Source organism: Rhinolophus sinicus, linkage group LG11 (genome assembly GCF_036562045.2).
Source record: "Rhinolophus sinicus isolate RSC01 linkage group LG11, ASM3656204v1, whole genome shotgun sequence".
NCBI lineage: Eukaryota > Metazoa > Chordata > Mammalia > Chiroptera > Rhinolophidae > Rhinolophus > Rhinolophus sinicus.
In genome coordinates this window covers 26,177,579-26,198,630 of record NC_133760.1, presented here as the reverse complement: position 1 = coordinate 26,198,630, position 21,052 = coordinate 26,177,579, and the positions used below count along the sequence as shown (strand labels likewise).

General features: G+C 38.3%; 1 protein-coding gene across 2 annotated transcripts in view; it reads right to left on the bottom strand.

Moving 5' to 3' along the window:
- Positions 1-21,052, bottom strand: part of ADAMTS18 (ADAM metallopeptidase with thrombospondin type 1 motif 18) — a 124,733-nt gene that overhangs the window by 49,092 nt on the left and 54,589 nt on the right. The window contains exons 4-10 of one of the 2 annotated variants that reach the window (XM_074314547.1): positions 15,960-16,242; positions 13,779-13,972; positions 13,428-13,511; positions 11,716-11,875; positions 10,277-10,382; positions 7,172-7,309; positions 2,263-2,416 (exon numbers count right to left, since the gene is read on the bottom strand). In XM_074314547.1, coding sequence (XP_074170648.1) covers positions 2,263-2,416; positions 7,172-7,309; positions 10,277-10,382; positions 11,716-11,875; positions 13,428-13,511; positions 13,779-13,972; positions 15,960-16,242 — 1,119 coding nt within the window. Of the gene's footprint in view, positions 1-2,262; positions 2,417-7,171; positions 7,310-10,276; positions 10,383-11,715; positions 11,876-13,427; positions 13,512-13,778; positions 13,973-15,955; positions 16,243-21,052 lie in introns of both variants that reach the window. The other variant, XM_019710943.2, reaches the window with a different exon arrangement.

The following is a 21,052-nucleotide window of genomic DNA, read 5'->3' as shown; positions in this document are numbered from 1 at the left end:
GGCTTAGGAGTAAATCCAAAAGCTAGGATGTGGGGAAAAATATTCCACATTCAGAACTCACCAACCAGCCCTGCCTTCTCTATCTTACCTCCTGGTCATCTTCAACAACTTCTCTTAAGCAAATCTCTCTACCCCTCCGGGCATTCCTAACTCTGTGCCTTTCCTCATTTTATTCAGTCCCCTAGTCTGGAATTTCCATTTCCCTTTGCTCGGCTTCTCAGGGAAGTCCATTGCAATGAGATGCTGTCTTTCAAAAACATGGTGTGGTTCCAGAAAAAGATCTATAATTTAAGAATGGTTGTTTAAGCCCTGCACACTGTCTGACAGAGAACAGGTACCACACAAATATTTGTTGAATGTATGATCCTAAAGGAATGATAGTAATTTTAGAAACTTCCTTTATATTTCTAAAGAAAATCAAACTCATTGCCAATTGTGCATTTATTGCATACTAAGTGCTTAATAAGTATTTGATTAATGAATAAGCTAGCAAATCCTTTAAGAATGAAGTGAACAGGAAATGAAGGTAGCAAACTTTTTGAGCCAAGTGAGTGGCTACTTACTTCTGCCAAATGAATCATCTTAATAGGCAATTTGGAACAGTTGTAAATTTATTAATTTATGCATATCATACACCAGTGTTTGCCACAGTAAGGTCCATGTACCATGGAGGATACACATACACACGCACACACAAACAAACAAACAAAAAAACTGTGTATGGTGTATGTGTAAACTTTCCTATAGCTACACATTTAAATTGTATTAGAAAAATATGTAATCCTGTATCAAACCTGTGATTTAATAGTTATTATTTCTTTGGATTAGACATATATTTTTTAAGTGAGTTGATTTATAGAACAACAAGTGAATATAATACAGAGATACAGCACAACTAATGAAGGTAATTATTATGAAGTTTAGGAAACGCTGGTATTGACTAATGGAGAGAAGGAAGCTTAACATCAGTGTGGGTGATGCATTTTGTGTAGGTTCCACCATTTAAAAGTTGTGTGGCTTTGGGCAAATTAAATACATTCTCTGAGCTTCAGGTAAAAAGTAGTGCAGATTCTCACTTCAAAAGTTTTTTTTTGTTGTTGTTGTTCTTTTGTGAAGACTGAGGAAAAATGAAAGAACTCTAAGTAGAACGCCTTATGTGGAGCAGAGACTCACTTAGCAACTGGGGAAGGTGATAGTGAGTGGTGATAAATGGTGAGAAGTGGTGATTGCGGTGAATGGTGGTGGTGCTGGTGGAGGCGGTGCTGTTGGTGATGGTGGTGGTGCTGGTGGAGGTAGTTTTGTTGCTGATGATGGTGGTGAGAATGCTGGTGGTGGTGGGTGCTAGTTAGAAGAAGAGGAAGAGGCAGAAGAAAAATGGAGGAGTAGAAAGAGGAAGAATAGAGGAGGGAAAAAGAGCTATTAAACCCCATAATGTCTCTGTATCCAGATACCTAAGATTTCCATGTTTCTCTTTAGACAGTAGGAATAAACCAACTTAAAAATGGCTCTACTTCTTAATGATGTTGAGACTGTCAGTGATATAGCTCTTAACCAACTGGAACATCTGTCTTTCCCCATCTATCTTTTCCCCATCTATCTGTCTCACAGTAGTGAATGAAAGATTTGACACAAATATCTGAAGATTGCTCAAGATATTCCTTGAATTTTTATGTATCAAAAAAAGCTGGCTGCCAACAATAGTTGTCATATAATATAAAAGGCATCTGTACGTGTTTTGAGGTGATGATTTTAAATGTATCACATTAAAAGGGAACACAAGCAACAAGTATGAGGTGAGTACTAGACTAATTGGGGGGATCACTGCATAAATTATATAAATGTCTAAACACTATGCTGTGCACCTGAAACTAATATAAAATAATACTGAATGCCAACTGTAACTGAAAAAAAAATTTAAGGGACTATGAACACAACAATAACTAAAATAGAGATGAGCAGTAGGTAAAAGCTATTACACCCAAATTTACTACTTGTGATAAAAATCTTCGTCTACAGCTGAGGAATTTTCTTACAAGGATGCAGTCACATGGCATTTAAACCAGGCATGGTCTATGGGGGTTAAGCCTGGATAACTCATTGACAGTAAAAGTGCCACTTAATTATCATGCCAAACAACTGACATTTTCGAGATAACCCAGACTCTAACCCTTGGCCTTGGCAAACCAAATGTTTATACTTCTGTTAGGTACACAGACACATTGCAGAATCTTAATGTAAGTTTCAAATCACGAGCAAACATACCTTCACAAAACCGAGGCTGCATAGCTTGGCTTTTGCTCCAAATTGCCACTTGCACTGTGTGTCAGCATCATAAATCTGTCCTGGGAGTTTGTCTGGATATTTATACTGTCCTGTTTGCTTGGGCTCATCCACCAGACACCCAGCCTGAGGTGTACTGCAATGACAACACAGCTCTATTACCATGATTTTCTCTGAGCTTTCCACTGAAAACAATACACCTCTGAGTTCATTCATGCAAAGAAAAATATAACATGGCTAGAGAAACAAGTATATGCTCAAAGTGTATATTTATAGCAAAGAGTGAGTCCTGGCCTGTCTAAGAAGATGGAATTTACATCCCAGTGACGTGGCATGGCCTGCTAAGAGATAGGAAAGCTCAACATATTTGAAAACTGCCCCCAACCGTCTTGTTCAACAACATTCGACAATTTTGTTATTGACTGCCTATTCTGTGGAGAGCATTAGGCTAAGCACTAGAGGTACCAAATAAACCAGAGACAGTACCTGTCTTCATGGAGTTGAAAGTCGTGCTATATTTTTTACTGATAATGGGACAGTGGTCAAAGATGTACTTCACTTCAAATAATCTTTACAAGAAAAAAAATTAACAATGTTTTTTGAAAGAAATCAGGAGAAAGGACACATGGGGGTACAAGGCAGGACAATTTCCTGGTGGTTATGTTTAACTGGGATGTGCTGAGAAAAAAAAAAAAAAAATATATATATATATATATATATATATCAGTCTTGATGGCATGGATAGATTATTAAGATATGGCTACATGCATATAAAATTATATATTTACATATAACAACTATAGTGTTGTTACAATAGTCAAACGGTCAAATATATACAGGGAGTGCCAAAAAACATATATACATTTTAACAAAGGAAAAGACTGTATTAAAATTGTAATACTCGAGAGACAACCAAGATGGCGCAGTAGGTAAATGCTGTGTTTACCTTCTCTCACAACCACATCAAAATTACAACTAACCTACAAAACAACCATTATTGAGAATCACCTAAAATCAAGCTGAACTGAAGCCTTTCAAATAAGGACATGCAGAAGAAGCCACCTCCAGACTGGCAGGAAGGTCAGAGACACAGAATGTGCTGGTCCCACACCCGCATATGACCATTAAAGATTGGGAGGGCTATTTCAGCTGTGGGGGTCCTCCCCATCCCCTAAAGGAGTGAGAGATACCAGCTCCATCCCAGCACATGGTTCCAGTGCCGGGGAGAGAAGTTCCCATAATTTTTGGTTGTGAAAAATTAAGCGGAGATTGTGACTGAGTAAGATAGTGTGGCTGCACTCACAGGCGCTCCTCTTAAAGGACTGCATGCAGACTTACCCACCAGTAGAATCACTCTCTCTGAGTTCCAGTGCTGGGGCAGCATCTGGAAAGGCAGCAGGAACAAATGGTGGGGAATTGAGTTGTCTGGCTTAGGACGGGGGCTGGAGAGGCAGAAGCCATTGTTTCTTTGCTGAGCTGTCCCCTTTCCCCATGGGCAGCTGCAGGTGGCCGCCATATCTGGCCGCCATATCTGAGTTACTATGGCTCATTCACCATGCCCTGGCAATTCCAGACCCGGCCCTACCCAACTTTCAGGCACACCCAGGTCGCTTCCAGTGGCTTTTTCATGCAGACTGCTTGTCTTGGCTCAAGCTGCACTTTCCTAGGGTTTCTCAAAGGTTCGCAGAACCCCGACAAGCAGCATCTGGCTTGAGCGTGTCCTGTACCTCTCTAGCTGAGCATCCCTAAGCGGGCACTAGTGGCAGCTAGCCTTGGTTCGCAGCTTGGCCTCTCAAGGTGCTTCCAAGTATAGCACAGGCAGCAGACATCTGTGGATTTCTTTCTGGCTCCTACTAGGTGGCCCCAGGTGGGGCACGGGCTATGGCTGAAATAGACCTACAGCGGATCCCCTCAAAGGTGGTTCTGGGACTGGTGCCCAGTGGTCAGCTTCAAAACAAGCTGGAGCATCACCCAGCTGTCTCCAAGTATAACACACTCAAGGGGCAGATTGGGCAGGCACCAGAGCCCTGCTGAGGCAGATCCTGCTCCGTAGGGTCAGCCCCTGCTCAACAACTCTTCCATTGTAGTCAAGGCTAGTTCTCACAACCAGTGAGCCCAAGGGTCAGTCCCTCACATTGATGTACAATTAACAACCAAGGCTCAACTACAAGAGGAGGGCACACACAAACCACACAAAGGACACACCTGGAGCACACGGCTCAGGTGACCAGAAAGACTGCGCCACTGAACCCCACAGCACATCTACTACATAAGGCCACTCTACTAAGACTGGAAGACATAGCAGCCTTACCTAATACATAGAAACAAACACAGGGAGGCAGCCAAAATGGGGAGACAAAGAAACATGTCCCAAATGAAAGAACAAAACAAAGCTCCAGAAAAAGAACTAAGTGAAACAGAGATAAGCAATCTATCAGATGCAGAGTTCCAAACACTGGTTACAGGAATGCTCAATGATCTCATAAAAATGCAGATGGAAACATGAAAACAAACAAACACAATTAGAAATAAAGGATACAATAACGGAAACAAACAATACATTACATGGAATCAACAGATTAGATGAAGCAGAGGATTCAACCAACGATGTAAAAGATAAGGTAGCAGAAAACACTCAACCAGAACAGCAAAAAGAAAAAAGAATCCAAAAAATTGAGGAGTGTTTAAGGGGCCTCTGGGACAATAGCAAATGTACCAACAATTGCATTATAGGAGCACCAGAAGAAGAGAGAGAGCAAGGAATTGAAAACCTATTTGAAGAAATAATGACAGAAAACTTCCCTAACCTGGTGAAGGAAATGGACATACAAGCCCAGGAAGTACAGAGAGTTCCAAACAAGATAAACCCAAAGAGGCCAACACCAAGACACATCATAATTAAAATTGCCAAAGGTTAAAATTGCCATAATTAAAATGCCAAAGGTTAAAGACACAGAAAAAAATCTTAAAAGCAACAATAGAAAAGCAGTTAATTACCTACAAGGGAGCCCCCATAAGACTGTCAGCTGATTTCTCAACAGAAACTTTGCAGGCAAGAAGGGAGTGGCAGGAAATATTCCAAGTGACAAAAAGCAATGACATACAATCAAGATTGCTCTACGCAGCAAGGCTGTCATTTAGAATTGAAGGACAAATAAGGAGCTTCCCAGACAAGAAAAAGCTGAAGGAGTTCATCACCACCAAACCAGTATTACAAGGACTCTTAGAGGGACTTCTTTAAGATGGGAGGGGGGTTAAGAATCGGTGAAAAGGGAAGAGATTAAGAACAAACTGGGTGTTATGCAGTAGTCATGGGGATGTAGGTTATAGCATAAGGAATACAGTCATCAATATTGTAATAACTAACTAGGTATGGTGCCAGATACCATGTTTCCCCAAAAATAAGACCTAGCCAGAAAATCAGCTCTAATGTGTCTTTTGGAGCAAAAATTAATATAAGACCCAGTCTCATATTATATTATATAAGACTCAATCTTATACTATAGTAAAATAAGACCGGGTCTTATATTAATTTTTACTCCAAAAGACACATTAGAGCTGATTGTGCGGCCAGGTCTTATTTTGGGGGAAACACAATACTAGATCTATCAGCATGAGAGATAGGAATGGGGTTGAGGTCAGGGTGAAAAAGGTAAAGGCATTAAGAAATGTAAATTGGTAGTTAATACAGTATGGGGAATATAATCAACAATGTTGTAAAGATCATGTAAGTTGCCAGATGGGCACTGGACTTATTAGGGGGATCACGTCATAGACTGTGTAGATGCCTGACCACTGCACTATACACTTGAAGAGCTGAAGTAGAATAATATTGAATGTCAACTACAACTCAATATATAGGTATATATAATCATAGGATGTGGAGTACAGCATAGGGAAGAGAGTCGATGGTATTGTAACAGCTATATAAGATGTCAGAGGACAGAGGGGTAGTAGCTTTGGGGGTGGGTTATCTCTTTATGAGGGGTTTAAATGTCTAACTATTACATTGCTTTGTACACCTGAAACTAATAAAATGAAAATAATTGTAATACTCAATATATACCTATAACAAAAGATGAATACAAGTCATATGTATACGTTTTTTTGGCACCCCCGGTATTACGGCTAAATAACATTCAAGGAAACGTCAAAGAATTTCAATTTTTAGTTCATCATTTAATATGAATCAAGTAGTGCTATCTTTCTAATCCCCATTTTACTAATGCAATCTAGGCGTTTTGAGTAACCAAAGAAATTTTCTTTGGATGTGTTTTCGACATAGAGCCAGCTCATGGCCATTTCAAACCCTTTCAAACAAAAGAGCCAATCAAGACAATACTCTATTCATCAAAAACATGCTCACCGCTTTAGCATTTTTTAATACCCTTACAACCAAATTGATTAATCAGATAAAACAATTAGTCACAGTAAAAAAAAAAAAGGGTGATATATGCATATCTAGCAGCCTCTGGAGGTCATGAAGGAGAAATAGTTATAAGCATAGATCTTGGGGTCATAACAGACCTAGGTGTTGAATCTTATCTCTGCAATTTACCAGCTGGATCTTAAGTAACACAATGATCCTTTCTATGCCTCAATTTCCTCAACTCTAGAATGAGGAAATAATAGGACTGCTGTGAGGATTGAATGAGTTACAATGTGGAGAGCATTTGGCACAATATCAGGTCTGCAATCTGTTTTTTCAACAATGACAATAATGACAATATCATCATCATCACCATCATCATCCTCATCAGAATTTGTCAGCTTTTCTGTTCATTGGAAGTCAAAAGATATTTCCACTGCATATTTGTTTTCATGTCTATTAAATATAGTTTGCTGGCACCACTCCAAACCCGGGAGCAGCCCTGGCTTTGGCCTGTCTTACCTAAGGAATTTTTTGAGATATTGCCGGCTGCATGAAGACCATGAAAATACTCCGTTGTTTCCGGTCAGTGTGGGAGACATGATATTGCCTTCAGCCTTCCTGCAGGGATTGCCTTCTCCATCGTGAATCATGCCGAAGCTGAATAACAACAATAACAACAAAAAAGCCTTCTGTGAACAGCCCGTTTCCCCAATGATAGCCAGAGGAAAAAAATGATACACTGAGAATCAATGAACCCAAATGAGAGGCAGAGTCATCAAAAGGGAAAGATAAAAATGAATTACTACATGAAGTATTGTAAAATTCATGGAGAAAATTTTAAAGAACACCGAGGGCTTTGTTATGGTATGTCTTGGCCACTACAACCAAAGAATGGTATACCTGCTACATATTTTAAGAGCAAGAAAGTTTTGGTCAAGATTTCTAAGCTAAACTGAAGTGATGGGATAGTCAAATTCTTTTATTTCAAATAGCAAAATATTTTTCTTCCCACTAGTCATGGACCTGTGGTAAGGAGGTTCAGAGTGAGTAGGACTTACAGAGAAAAGCTGATTATAAGTTGTTTAAGGACTGTTAATGCAAAAAGCTAGTGACATAAACTTTTAATGAAGATCCATTTATTAGCTGAAATAAAAACAAACTCTGATTATAATTAAACTCCCTTATTATCATAAACATCTTTCATAACTAGTGCTTGAACCCATCTATTGAAGGCATATAAAAAACTTGTGGTGAATGCATTTTATAAGAAAACTTTGATTTGTCCCTTTTACCACAGCAGGTTCTAGCAATTACAGGATAAAAATAATTTTAGGTGGTTTATTCCCTAGAAATCGTGTACATTACACCTAAATGATTCCCAAATCCTCTGGCTGGTAGGACACATGTGACACTAATATATATACCCACATATGACACATACACCATAAAGACAGGGTTTACTTCAGGTCATAGTGAAGTGGTAGGGGATGGGAGAATACGCTTCTTTGGTCATCTCTGAGAAATTGAGTACACACACAAAAAACATTGTGGTTTTTCTAGGGAGGCCAAAGATAGAGTCATACCAGTTTTGTAATTAATTTAGTTGTTCTCTACCTAAGTATTTAAAAGAATAATTATTGCCTCTAAAGAGCATTTTTAGGAAGATATGATTCCTGTAGAAATGCACATACTATTCTGATATAATCTTATTAACATAGCTATCCTTTGAAGGTAGCCTATACAAATAAATAATTATGTTCTAACCAGAGAGGAAACTGTTATGACCCATGTCTATAAACTAGACATTTTCCCCACAGTCTCCCCAGTTTATCAGACAAGTGACGCCAGGATGGCTGTATAATGAGATCCTGTCTGTGAATGTCCCAGGTAATTCAGAGGTGAGAGATTCATAAATATACTCAACATACGAGTATAATCAACGTACGAGTATATTCAAGGAAAGCATTTTCTCCTCCTCAGCTCTGCCCAATTCAGTTCCTTGTACTGAACTAGGAAACTAAGGGGGTTTGTTTGGGAGATACCCTTTCTACATATATATGTGGAAGTCAAAAACAGAAGGAAGTTTATGAAGTACCAGAGGAAAGAGTAAGAATGAGAGAAATGAGGATGGGGTGGGGAGAGATTGAAGCCATTAATCAAACAGGAAATGGTAATTAAATTAGCTTGTCACTGGAGTTTTATGGACATAAGAAAACCAAGTTTGAACTGAATGTTGAACTTAAAAATTTTTTAATTTTCTAATTTCCTTTGATTTAACATCATTTTAGAATATGCCTTTTCTTTAGCACATGGCAAAAGTCATATCAAAATCTCTTGAAATGTCTGTTTCAAAATGTACCTCTATAAGGCCATATCACTTAGAACTTGAGTATGTATTTTATTTTATTATCTGTTCTTCCCCCTAATTCTGGCTATTCTTTCCTTACCCCATCTGGAGACTGTCTTTGCTTTTCCTTACGAAAATGTTGGATTTTGATTTTGGTAATTTTAACTCATAACCAAGAATGATTAAAATTTTTAATGGCCAGTATTTTGAAAAGTGAGAGATCTGTTCATTTGGACTTCATGCTGGTGAAACAAATTTAGACATATGTTTGACATTCATAGATGTTTTATTTCCTGCTCTGTACAAATGGGCCTTGTGTCTAATGGGCATTTTTGTACCACCATTCACAGCAAAATTGATTCATTCATATCTTGCTAAGAAAGTAGTTGTGTATATACATAACATGCTGGGAATCGGTTGGATAGCAGCAATGGGCAAGACTCAAATTTCCTGAAGATAACAAATTTAGTTCATAAGCGACACTAACAAAAATATCAAAATATAAGTTGTAGATGTGGAATAGATGATGTTTGCTTTTATTTTTAAGTTGGAAATTAATTGGATGCTCTGAAAATGAGCATTCAATATAAATGTTGAATACAAGACACACTCACAAACATCCCTAACCTCATACATTCAAAGACTCATTTTGCAAAGCAATATGTTTATTATAATGTAGGTGTGATTGTTCCAATGTTTGAAAATTCTCTGTAGAATTGTGTTCATACCCGATTGCATGCCCCGTAAAATAAATTCATCTCATTACTCTTACTTTTCTCATTCCTCATTTCTAACTCTAGTCTCACAAAAGATTTACTAACACCAATTAAATGAATATTAAGTGCATGCAATGACACCAACTAAAAGAATATCCAGTAAATACATCATGTTTTTAAACCGTTAATATGCCATTACACTCTGGGAATTTACATTTCTGCATGATTATTTTCTTAGTATAATGAACTAAAAGCATCTTTGTTGCAGCAAAACATGGAAGAAAATCAATGCCTAAATGACCAGAGGGTCCATTAAATAACTTGCAGTCCATGTATGGACACAGTGTAATACTGTGTGGTTTTTAAATGTTGTTGTTTAAAAAGAGCAATGTCAACAATGACTGGCCTTGTTTGAGCCCTTCTTATAGTCAGGCACTATTGTAAGCTTTGCACAAGATTTATCCTATTTATTCTGCCTTGGTCAATAACAATCATCAGAGGAATGCCAATGAATCACCCAACCAGTTTTCATATAAAGTGGTGAATCAAGGGGTCACTTACTTGTGCCCTGACTCATGTGCGATGGTGAAGGCCAGGCCAAGCCCCGTGTCCTCATTGATGGTACAACTTCGGTACTTACTGCACATGCCACTGATGGGGGCAAACCCTATTGAAAGGTCAGTTTCAAGTGTTAGTCCAAAGGGAACACACACAGATATTTGATCATTTTTATGTCCTCAAAACGTGCTGCAGGTTTAGTTTAATGGATTCACATATTTATTTATTTATTTTTTTTGTAGGAAAACACTAAAAGTATATGGTTCTCTCTCCTGTCCTAATAGATAAATGCAGTACTTAGTATTTTCTTTCCTTTTAAGATATTGTCATCACTTGATCCTCCTAACAACCCTGTGAAGTCAGTATGAACACTGTAATTCTCATTTTACAAATAGGACAGTAAGTTTATACGCCTTGTCTAAGTTTACTATTTGGCTCAGAGCAACTGCTGAAATGATAACTAAATCAATATACAATGTTCACTTAACAGTAGGATTAGTGTCAAAATTCAAGGTACATTTTCTAAGAGAACACATATTCTGGTCTTTTTCTAAAGCATATAAAATGGAAATGCCTAAATAATGTGAGTAGATTAAATTCATTTTTTTTTTCCTATTTACTGTAATGCAACAAATATCCCTGTTCCCCAAAACTGCTTCCGTCCAAGAGCAGTTATAAAATCATTCCAGCCAGTCCATGATTCCATCTGGAACTACATGAATGACCGTGTTAAATGTCTTTCTTCCCAGTTTGGGATCCTTATAACCAGTAGAACAAGGCTACGTACTCTTGTGAATTGATTGCACCCACCTTGCTGCCGTGATGTAAGTGAGACCACTTGGTAGACCTAATACAAAGGCACATATCATGTGTGGCACCACCACCATCATCCTCAACACTGATCTAGATGACCATCAATTCATTAAAAAAAGTGTTGAATTCCTACTCTGTGCAATGGAAAACATTAGAAAACATAGTACAGATGTAAAAGATTTAGTGCTTACTCACTGTCTTGTACAAATATAGAAGAGCTGAGTCCTTCAAAGGTCAAGTAACTTTCTAAAGGTGGGACTGCTATCAAGGGGCACAGTTAAATACCATGGAGACCAATCAAATTCACTTCAGCTACCCAGTTTTGTAGTCATGATGCTTATGGAATAAACCACAGCTTGTCTAGTTAAATAATTTATCTCATGTCTCAATGAGCATCAATAGAGTTAATAAAGAAAAATACAAAAGGAATGAAGCAAATGGGTTCCCCATTCCACACTGAGTTCAGATAAATAGAACAATATTCACCAGAGGGTACAGTTAGGATACTCCACAATGTAAATACTAGCTCTCCTTATTAAGGATAATAAGGGCCACTCACCCAATAGAAAGTTTCCATACTGTGTTTTCAGCTAACAGGGGTGTGTGTGAAGCATCTGTTCATATCATACCTAGAGTGTCACATGGCTCATTCTTCCAGGAACAAATATCAAATCCCGTGAGTAAGATGGCGTGGTCATGCCTCTTGCCATTCTTTCCAATGAGGGCAGACTGCCACTGACAAAAACTATTCAGAGACTGGTCTGCGTGATGGTTGATCAATAATCCTCCCTATGGGAAACCCACACAAATCAGAGCATGAATTTGTCAGAGATGAAAATGTTGCATCATTCCATTGTACAGGCAAACACAGAAACATGTTTCTAGGGAGAAAGGTCAGTAGAGGAAAAAATTTGAGCTAAGGTTAAAGATAATGGGGCAGGGGAGCGAGAGAGAGTGAGAGAGAGAACTAACTAAAAACTATTTCAGATAAATTCTCACAATATTTAAAGTAACTACAGAATTTCAGTTGTGCAATTTACAAACAACTATATTTCTACAACAAATAACGTGACATCAGTTCGGAACATATTCATTTATCTCATGCTGATACCACCTTTATAAAACTGTTATAACTTTTAGAACATAATTACAAATTTATGATGATAAAGTTTAATATCTCTTCACCAGTGCATGAAAAAGGTAGTGACTATAGTTTATTTACCCCTCTGTCAAAATTTTCAGCAAAGAGCTTGGCATACCTAATAGGTTACAATCAATCAAAGTGAAAGCTCACTGGATGGATGAAGAAACAAATAGTTATAAGAGTCTAGAGGGTAAGGTAGGTCCAACCCTTAAAATAATTATTTATCAAAACGTTTGCTTAACATTAGTTAGGGCCAAGTTGAGGGTTTTTAGAGAAGATCTTCAATTATAAGTGAATTAGGATGCTGCGGGCTTACTGTTCTTGAGCAAAGTATTAGTGGTAGGTTAAAGACAAAAGTGTCTTCCAAACAACACACACCCGTTCTACCATTCTAAAATTCCAAGAATAATTCGACAAGTTGTCAACCTCTGTAGCTTTACACACCTGGACAGTTAGATTCATTTTTGTCTTGTCTCTGACTCCCTGCTTTGTACATTTATTGGCATTACAGAGAAAGAGGAAAAGCCACAGGGGATTTTAAAAATGGTCTGATTAGTAATCCCCACCTCAGAAAAATACAGTTTTAACATCAAACACTACAAAGCAGTGAGTGCCATGGAATTTAACACTTTATGTTCTCATTTGGTAAATCACCCCATGCTTTTGTCTTGTAAATCATTGTAATCAATTCAGGGACAGTAAAACATTCCTTGTTTATTATCTATAGTACCTAGATGGTGCTGAAGATGGTAGGTTTATTACAATAATTTTCTGATCACTTATTTTCTGCATATTTTCATAATATCCTTTTGCATATGCCTGCTAATACCCAGCATATCCAACTTGCAAAATCCAACTAACCCTTAAACCTATTACCCAATGTACTTTCCTTGTGAAGCCTACATAATATTTATATTTTTATATATAATGTAATATTTGTATTTATATTATACATGCATATTAAATCATATTTGTGTTGTATATATACGTATATATACATATGTTATACATATAATATATGTAATTCTTTTGTGATATTTATACAACAAAGATAGTACTTTCCTTGAGGGTAGGGTCAGCATAGTTTCAAATTTGAATTTCTAATGACCAGTACACGGATTGGCACACAGTAGGTGTTCAATGAGCATATCCTGACTGGCAGAATGAATGAAGAAATAAATGAAGTTTGCCACTTACAGGTTCCTGCTCCAGAAGAATGAGGCTCACCACGACAATGTTTATATCACTTCCAATGGTCCCATCTTTAAATAGGCTGGACACCTGACGGACAATGGGAATCAAACAAAAATAAACAAAGTCTGAAAATGTCCAAAACGGTGGAGGAGACTCAATGAGAAATATCTATAAGTAGATACGCTTTAGTTTCACCAAATATATGTATAATGAAACCAATTTCCTCAAAACTCTTTTTTTTTTTCCAATAAAATCACATGGCTACATCTGCTATTCAACCCCCACAAGGGAATTCTCAGATTTCTAGCTGTTTTGGAGAGCCAGAAGGGTTGGAGTCCTGACAGCTTCCCTTACCATGTTCATGACTGTGAGAATGTACGTGGTGACGTTTGCCTTGCCGTGCTTTTCCACCATTTTCTTGTCTGCTACCACAAGGGTTTCCACGTTTAGGCCCTTTGGTGACTTTCCAGCTGACCTTCTGGGCCGTCCTGTGCTCCCGTATTCATCAAACCTGAGATAGGTGTCCTCTGTGGGAGGCTTTGGGGCATCTGCAATGAACATAAGAGCATTTGGCAGGGCTATCAGTACAAACCTCTGGGTGAGACCGAAACCGAAACCAGGGGAGGAGGAGGACTATGTAACCAACACTTCACTGATCTACTGCTAAGTGACGCCATCAGTGCCTGTCCTGGGGTTTTGCACCTAGTTTGCAGTCAAGAAAGATTCATTCAGTGGAAGTTTGGATGGATGAGTGGATGGATGGATGGATTCAATAACTCAAAAATGCTCTAATGAGTAAAAGAAACGCTATAATTCTGGTTGGTAGAGCAGGCCAAGAAAAATCAATTTTGTGGGATTAGTCTTTAAAAAGAGAAAACGCTCATTTTATTTTATTGTGAAAAAAAACGGCAGAAATAGACATTCTTTGCATTTGAATTCATGGTAACACTTTTATATTATTTTCTAAATAAAATTTAGAAACACATACCCTGTAGAACATTGTCCAATGTCTTATACTCTTGTTTTAGCAACACAAACTTTGATGTAGCAGAAAATGAGTGGTCAGTAAAGTCTCTTTGGCCTACTATTGACTTAGTTATTGGGGCAACAGCATAGTCAGGGGTGATACTGAAAACCATGTTAAATACTTTGTAACAGGTAAGGTGTGGGAACCCTTTTAAAAGAATGGATACTGGCCTTGGGAAAGTAACTATGTAAACTAATATAGAATTATGTTAGTACTTTAACAGCTGGTACAGTTACATATAATAGTGACGTCTGCTCTCCAGAGGGGAATTAAAAGATGAAACCAATTAGAGGTAGACTGAAAACCTCAGGTTGGCTACTCTGATGAGTGACCCTGAGTTTAGCTTTGATATCTCATTGTCATTACCAATACCACTACAATTATTAGTAATAATAAGTAGATGTCCCTAAAGGAGGATATTTCAATAACATCCCAAATGTGAAAAACAGTTAAAATAGTAAAAACACTGTTTTTCATTATTGCACCCCATCGGCATCTCAGTGGTACCGGTTCCCCTGCTCTGTGTGGGTAAGACCATCAGCTGGCTGCTCTGTCCAATCCATTCGCCACTTGCAGCTACTGAGCCTTTGAAATGTGGTTGGTGACACTGGAGGAACTGAATTTTAAATTTTATTTAATTTTAATTAACTTTAAAAAGCAATACCTTATTCGGTTATTGAAAAACTTCAGTATGTTTGGAACAACTTGAATATGTAAATCTACTTTTTCAACCTTAAATTTTGTGAAATCTAATACAGATTAAACATTTCTGGTAACAGATTATCATCTGACTTGAAACCATGCTCTAAGTGTAAAATAAATACTAGATTTCCAGAAGTGAATGTAAAACATAATTTGTTATACTGATGACATAGTAAGATGATATCTTATACATATGGGGTTAGATGAAATACAGTATTAAATATAATTAAAATTAATTTACCTCTTTTTAAAATTTCTTAAAATGTGGCTATTAGAACATTTAAAATTACATATGGGGCTGGCATTATATTTCTATTGGACACTGCTGGTCTGGAAAGAGCAGAAGGTTGTGCCTGGGTCAACAGACCAAGCCAGGGGTCCTGCATTTCACTGCTACCTCCTCTCAGATGCCAATGTTGTTTCCTGGGAAGTTTTTCCTTCAAGTCCTCAAAAGGAACACTCAGCCCCACCTGCGGATTCACCTCTGATTTCTGTCATTACTGGAAAACTTAGTATTTTTCTCATGAGCACAGAGACAATATTGGAACTTGTGGCTAAAAACTAGGAGGTGCTAAAAGAACAAAAAAGCATATGAAAATCTTGCCTAGCTTAACCTCCCAAAATTTAGAATTAAGCACCTAGTGTTACTCTGATAGGGATGGTGTGTGGTCCATCTCCAAGACTAATTTCTGGGGGTGCTCAGTGTAGCCCCACCTTAATTTGCAAAGTCAGCACACCGAATGGCACTCAAGGAAACCTATCGAGGGCCCCATAAGAACAGAACAAGAAAAAGTTTCCTTACATACATTTCTTGCGTCGTCCACAAAAATGCTGCTTTTGCAACCTTCGATGGTGATGCTCTGCTTCTTGACTCTGAGACGTGTGGGGAGTGTGACTTGGGATGTGACCAGGATAATTCCGGCTGGAGCCTGGGTAGCCATGGTAACGCTGGACCGTCTCCTCGGCCGTCCTTTTGTACAGCACGTGAGGATGGTGGCCTGCAGGTGAACTGTAGTTGTGTGCCTGGGCCAGTAGCTGAGGTAATGGTGAGATGAGGAATTCATTTTTCCGTGTCCTTATTAGACCTGACTAAAAAACCCAAACACAAAGAAAACGTGAATGATTCCACGTATCCTTTTTTTATGTGTTGATTTTCAGCAACTGTTTATTGGCTACTCCCTGTGTGCAGGCACTGTCTTAAATGCTTGACATGTGTAACCTCATTTGACCTGCACCATTACCAGTGGCAATTCTTATCACCCCCATTTTACAGATGAGAAAACTGAGGCCAAGACAGTAAGTCTTCGGAAAGCTAGGATTGGCACTATCAGAGAGGAAAAATAGTTTTCCTTCTACCCTCTTAAGTTCTTGGCTGAGACACCCTTATTTAAAAAAAAAAAAAAAAAAAGAGACAGACTAACAGGAGAAAAACAAACAGATGTTTAATAACATGTACACCTCTTGTATACATGGGAGATACCCAGGAAAACTTGCCAAAGTGGCCCCAGCCACCACCTTAAATCTGTTTTTTATTACAGAGGCATCTCAGCCAAGAACCTAGAAGGTGTGAAAAGTTGATCTAACGGAGCCAGAGCTGCCATTCCAGAGGAACTGCATGTCTTACTCCTTGAACCTTTGAAAAGTGTAAACTGGGTAAAATAACCTTTGGACTGGGCCAGAGGAACATTGTCTTGCAAACAACTGTTTGTGAAACTAAGAGGAAAACAGACCCTGCCTGACCACAAGGACTGTTGATTGTGGACACTTTTTCTGCAGATAAAATCAGTAATCAGCCATGTACAACTAAAGAATAACTCAACTTGTTAGCACCAACAGAAATGTCTTTCCTCTATTCATGCAATCATTTCCCTTCCTTTTCTCATAAAAACCCCTTGTCCTCACCCTGTAATCAGGACACGACTTGGGTTTCCTGCCTGAATCTGTGCCCTGGGATTGCAATTCTGTGCTCTTAAATAAACACTTGTTGCCTCTCACTCCGGCTTTTTATTTTTAGGTTAAAAAGGATGAAGATAAAATGACTTTTCCTCCCCTATGCTCTCTTAGTGGAGTTTGCACACACTTCCTTCACCCGCAATCTTCTCACATAGATTTGCTAGGCTTTCGGTGCTCACTGCTTATGTCTTGTCGTAAACACGATCTCCTCAGAGAAGCTACACTCATGACCCTGTTTAAAACCACCCTCCCCCCACTTCCAAATTATTTCAGGCCACAGATTATTTGCTTTAGCCTATCTTCAAAGAAAGAAACAAACAAAATTCAACCTTCTGCCCACCACTTCGGATGTACAATTTCAATGTACATTCTGATGGCAGGAGCTGCACTGTCGTGTCCCTGGTGTATGTCACACGTCACCAGCCAATCAAACATCTGTTGAATAAGTGAATTAAAGAAACTCACTCAGAGTGGTGGGGATGCTGAGGCCATGCCAGCACCCTGCCTGCCCCCTTACAGCAGGGGGAACCAGAGCTGGGAAGTGACATGTTCAAATTCATGAAACCATGAATGCTTTTCACATGGCAGGAGTGAAGACAGAGGACTCCATGCAATACCTGATTTAAACCTGACAGCTACCCTGTGAGGAAATCACAGCTGGAAGCACAGGTAGAATTTGGGTCCCCCATTCCCTCAGCAGGGAGGGCCCTCACCTCTTCCAAGCTGTGTGAAGACAAAAGACACCATTTACAGTCTCCAACAGACACAGTGAACAGTTAAAAGAAAAAAAAAAGCGAATTATCCATGAAAGCCCTCCAGCCTTACTAACTTCCTAACTTGGTTAAACTAATATCAAAGGCTTAAACCACTTAAGTGTCTTAACTGGACTAACCGGTTTGGAAGCTTTCTTTTTTTCTCTCCCAGTTTCATGAGAACCGTAGACAACTCAAATGCAAAGTGAACACTTCTGCATTGAGAAAGTAATAATTAATAATAATAATAATAATATTGAATTGTCATCCTATAATGGGACAAACACACTGGGTACACACAGCCCTCTATTTTTCAGTTCAGAGTAACAAGGACAAAAATTGAGAACAATTCTTTGTAAGAAAACAGGGTTTTAAAGTGCTGGATATTAAGGAAGAAAACTATTCTTGGGGGTTTAGTTTGATGGAAAACATTGGGGGCTAACCAAATAAATACATTTTATAGTTTAAAAATATAAACCTAGTACATCTAAAAGGAGTCATCTGTTTATTTGTAGAAACTATGAAGCGCTTTGAGTTACTGAACACATGCGACCTTCCGGCTAAATAGTGGTGAGCAAAACAGACACGAGCTCTCATGTGGCTTCTGATTAAATGGGGGAAGCAGGGATTAAACAAGGAAAGATCACAAATGGGTATGAAATATTCTTTTGTGTAAAGCATGAAGAAAAACAGCAGGGTTCTCGGAGAGAAAATAACGGAAAGGATGAGGAAAATGGGGAAACTAACTTTAGAATGGGAGGTGATGTGATGCTTTTCTGAGACGGGCATTTTCACAGAGACCAGAGCCCTTTCCTGGTTCATGCAGGGGAAGCCCAGATGGAGATAAAAGATGGGCAACTCAGAACTAAGGCGGGAAGAAGCCAGTGAGAGAGAGGAGGGGATCAGAGACCCAGTGGCTAAGAAGGGGATGGGGCATGAAGACACCCTCAGGCTTCCCCTAGGCTAGAGAAGGAGAGGAAAGTCCCCAAGCCCATGAAGATGTGGGTGTCACAAGCTGAGTGCTGTCCTCAACTCCTCACCCATGGGGCCCCCTTTCACTCAGAAGACGAAGGGAGCCAGAGATAAAGATCTGGCAGCGCCCCCTTCTGGACTGAAGTGTCAGCTCACAATGTTGCTCCCACAATAAGTGTCCCATCTTCTCAATGTTAAAGACCTAAAGTCTGAGTCATATAACTTAGCTGTTAAGTTTAAACATTAAATGGATACTGACCAGGAGTCAACATTTTATTCAGATCATATTTTACCATTTTATACTTTTAAAAAGGAGATACTATGTTTTATTTGTTGCCAGTTGTTTCTTCTTTTAGATTTCAATGGCCAAAATAATTCTCAAAGAATTCATGTCAGATCTAAATCACACTTCAAGAAAGCCCCCTCAGTTTCCCTTTTAAACAACCCTCCCTCTAGGTCATAATTAAATGTGATCAAAGTCTTTAGATTTAACACACCAAAAAAGGAAGACTGCAGATTCCAGAAATAGTTGATAAATTAAGTGGTGGTGTGAAAGCACAATTCTTTTTAAAAATTTCAGAGTGAACAACCTTGAAGATAAATGAAAACTAGGAAGCTGTATGCTCCCTGAAGTCAGGGTCCATGTCTTAAGTGACTCGTATCCCAGCACTTATACCTGTTAAATAATGAAAGACTAAAAGGCTTAATGGATTAATGATGTTTGCGAAAAGTGAACCAGAACTTCAAGTGAGATAATACATCTTAAAGAAATACCTTGAAATAATAATAAAGAACCCCATGGGCAGTATCATTATTCTATTTCTATTTTTAGTAAAGACTAAATGACAGAACAACAAAGTAGCTCTCATGAGGCTGGTTGGAGAAATACTGGCAAAGGCATACATCTGTGGTTATCAGTAATCAAATAATGTAAAATATTATCATTGAATAATGGCAATTGTTTTTCATTTTTCAATTTTTAACCTATCTCCGAAAACAGCACCAGGAAAAAAAGTATTGTGACTTCAGTCAAGATATCACATTCTTTTTAAAAAAACACCACTATTATTTTATCCAAACAATAGCACTACAAAATAATTGATTTGTGGTCCAACATGTATGAGGACACCCCAACGGAGAAATCTCAGTTCAGAATAAGGAAAAAGCTTAAGAAAGTGTAGTCAATATGAAACAGAAATCCACAGTCCAAGGGTTGGGGGAGGAGAGAGACAGCATCCAAGAAATGAAAGCCTAAGAAGGAAAAGGCTGAGAATGTCTTTAATTAAGGAAAACCATCAGCATGAGGATGTTTTAGGATTTTGTGAAGAAGTAACAAACATTAAGATAAAATGGAATTAAGGGACATGCTCAACATAAAAATGAAACAGTTTAGAGGTAAAATTTAAGCTCTGCTGCTTGCTGGCCGGGTTTAAGCATTCTGAACTTCTGTTTGCATTTTTTTGTTTTTCTTTTTTTCCCTTCTGTGAAATGGGAATGAAAGTATCCCTATTTGGGGTTTCTCATTGGTTAAATAAGTGAATATTTATCAGGCACAGTGCTAAATTGTGAATTGCTCAGTAAATAGTAACGTAAAAAAATAGAGCCATGGTGACTTTTCAAAAGGAAACTAGAGACTTGAGAATATATAAAAAATTGTTTACCATGTCCCAGGTAAGAACAAGCAGAACCATGTAGACCAATGATCAGGCTGAGGAGACAAAATCTGATGTTATTTTTCCAAGAGTAAACTGACATTGATAGCATCCTCAATTCTCTATAAGGTACACAATTCTAAGAAATCTAAATTGAACTTTCTGCCATCTGTATCTACACATGTGGAAATGGTTTAATAGATAACTTGCACAGGTTCTCACCTATGGACATAGATTTTGAAAAAAGAACGTGTGTTCAGGATTCCCTATGACTGTCAAAGAGGGAAGAAATCTCTTTGGGAGAAAAAAAACTCAAAAATATCTATGTCAACAAAAATCTGTCATTTCCCATCTATTCGTTGAAATCAGTATTACCATCAACAGGACTCACAATAGAATTATGATTTAGAAGGGGATGTATGTTTTCCAGATTCATACACACAGTAATCTTCCTTCAAAAAACTGAAAAGCCCAGTCAATCCAAATTTAATCAGCTACTGTCAATATCCCCAAATTGCTCACAGCCTGGTGGTGGTGGTGGTGGTGGTGGTGGTGGGGATATGAAGCTAA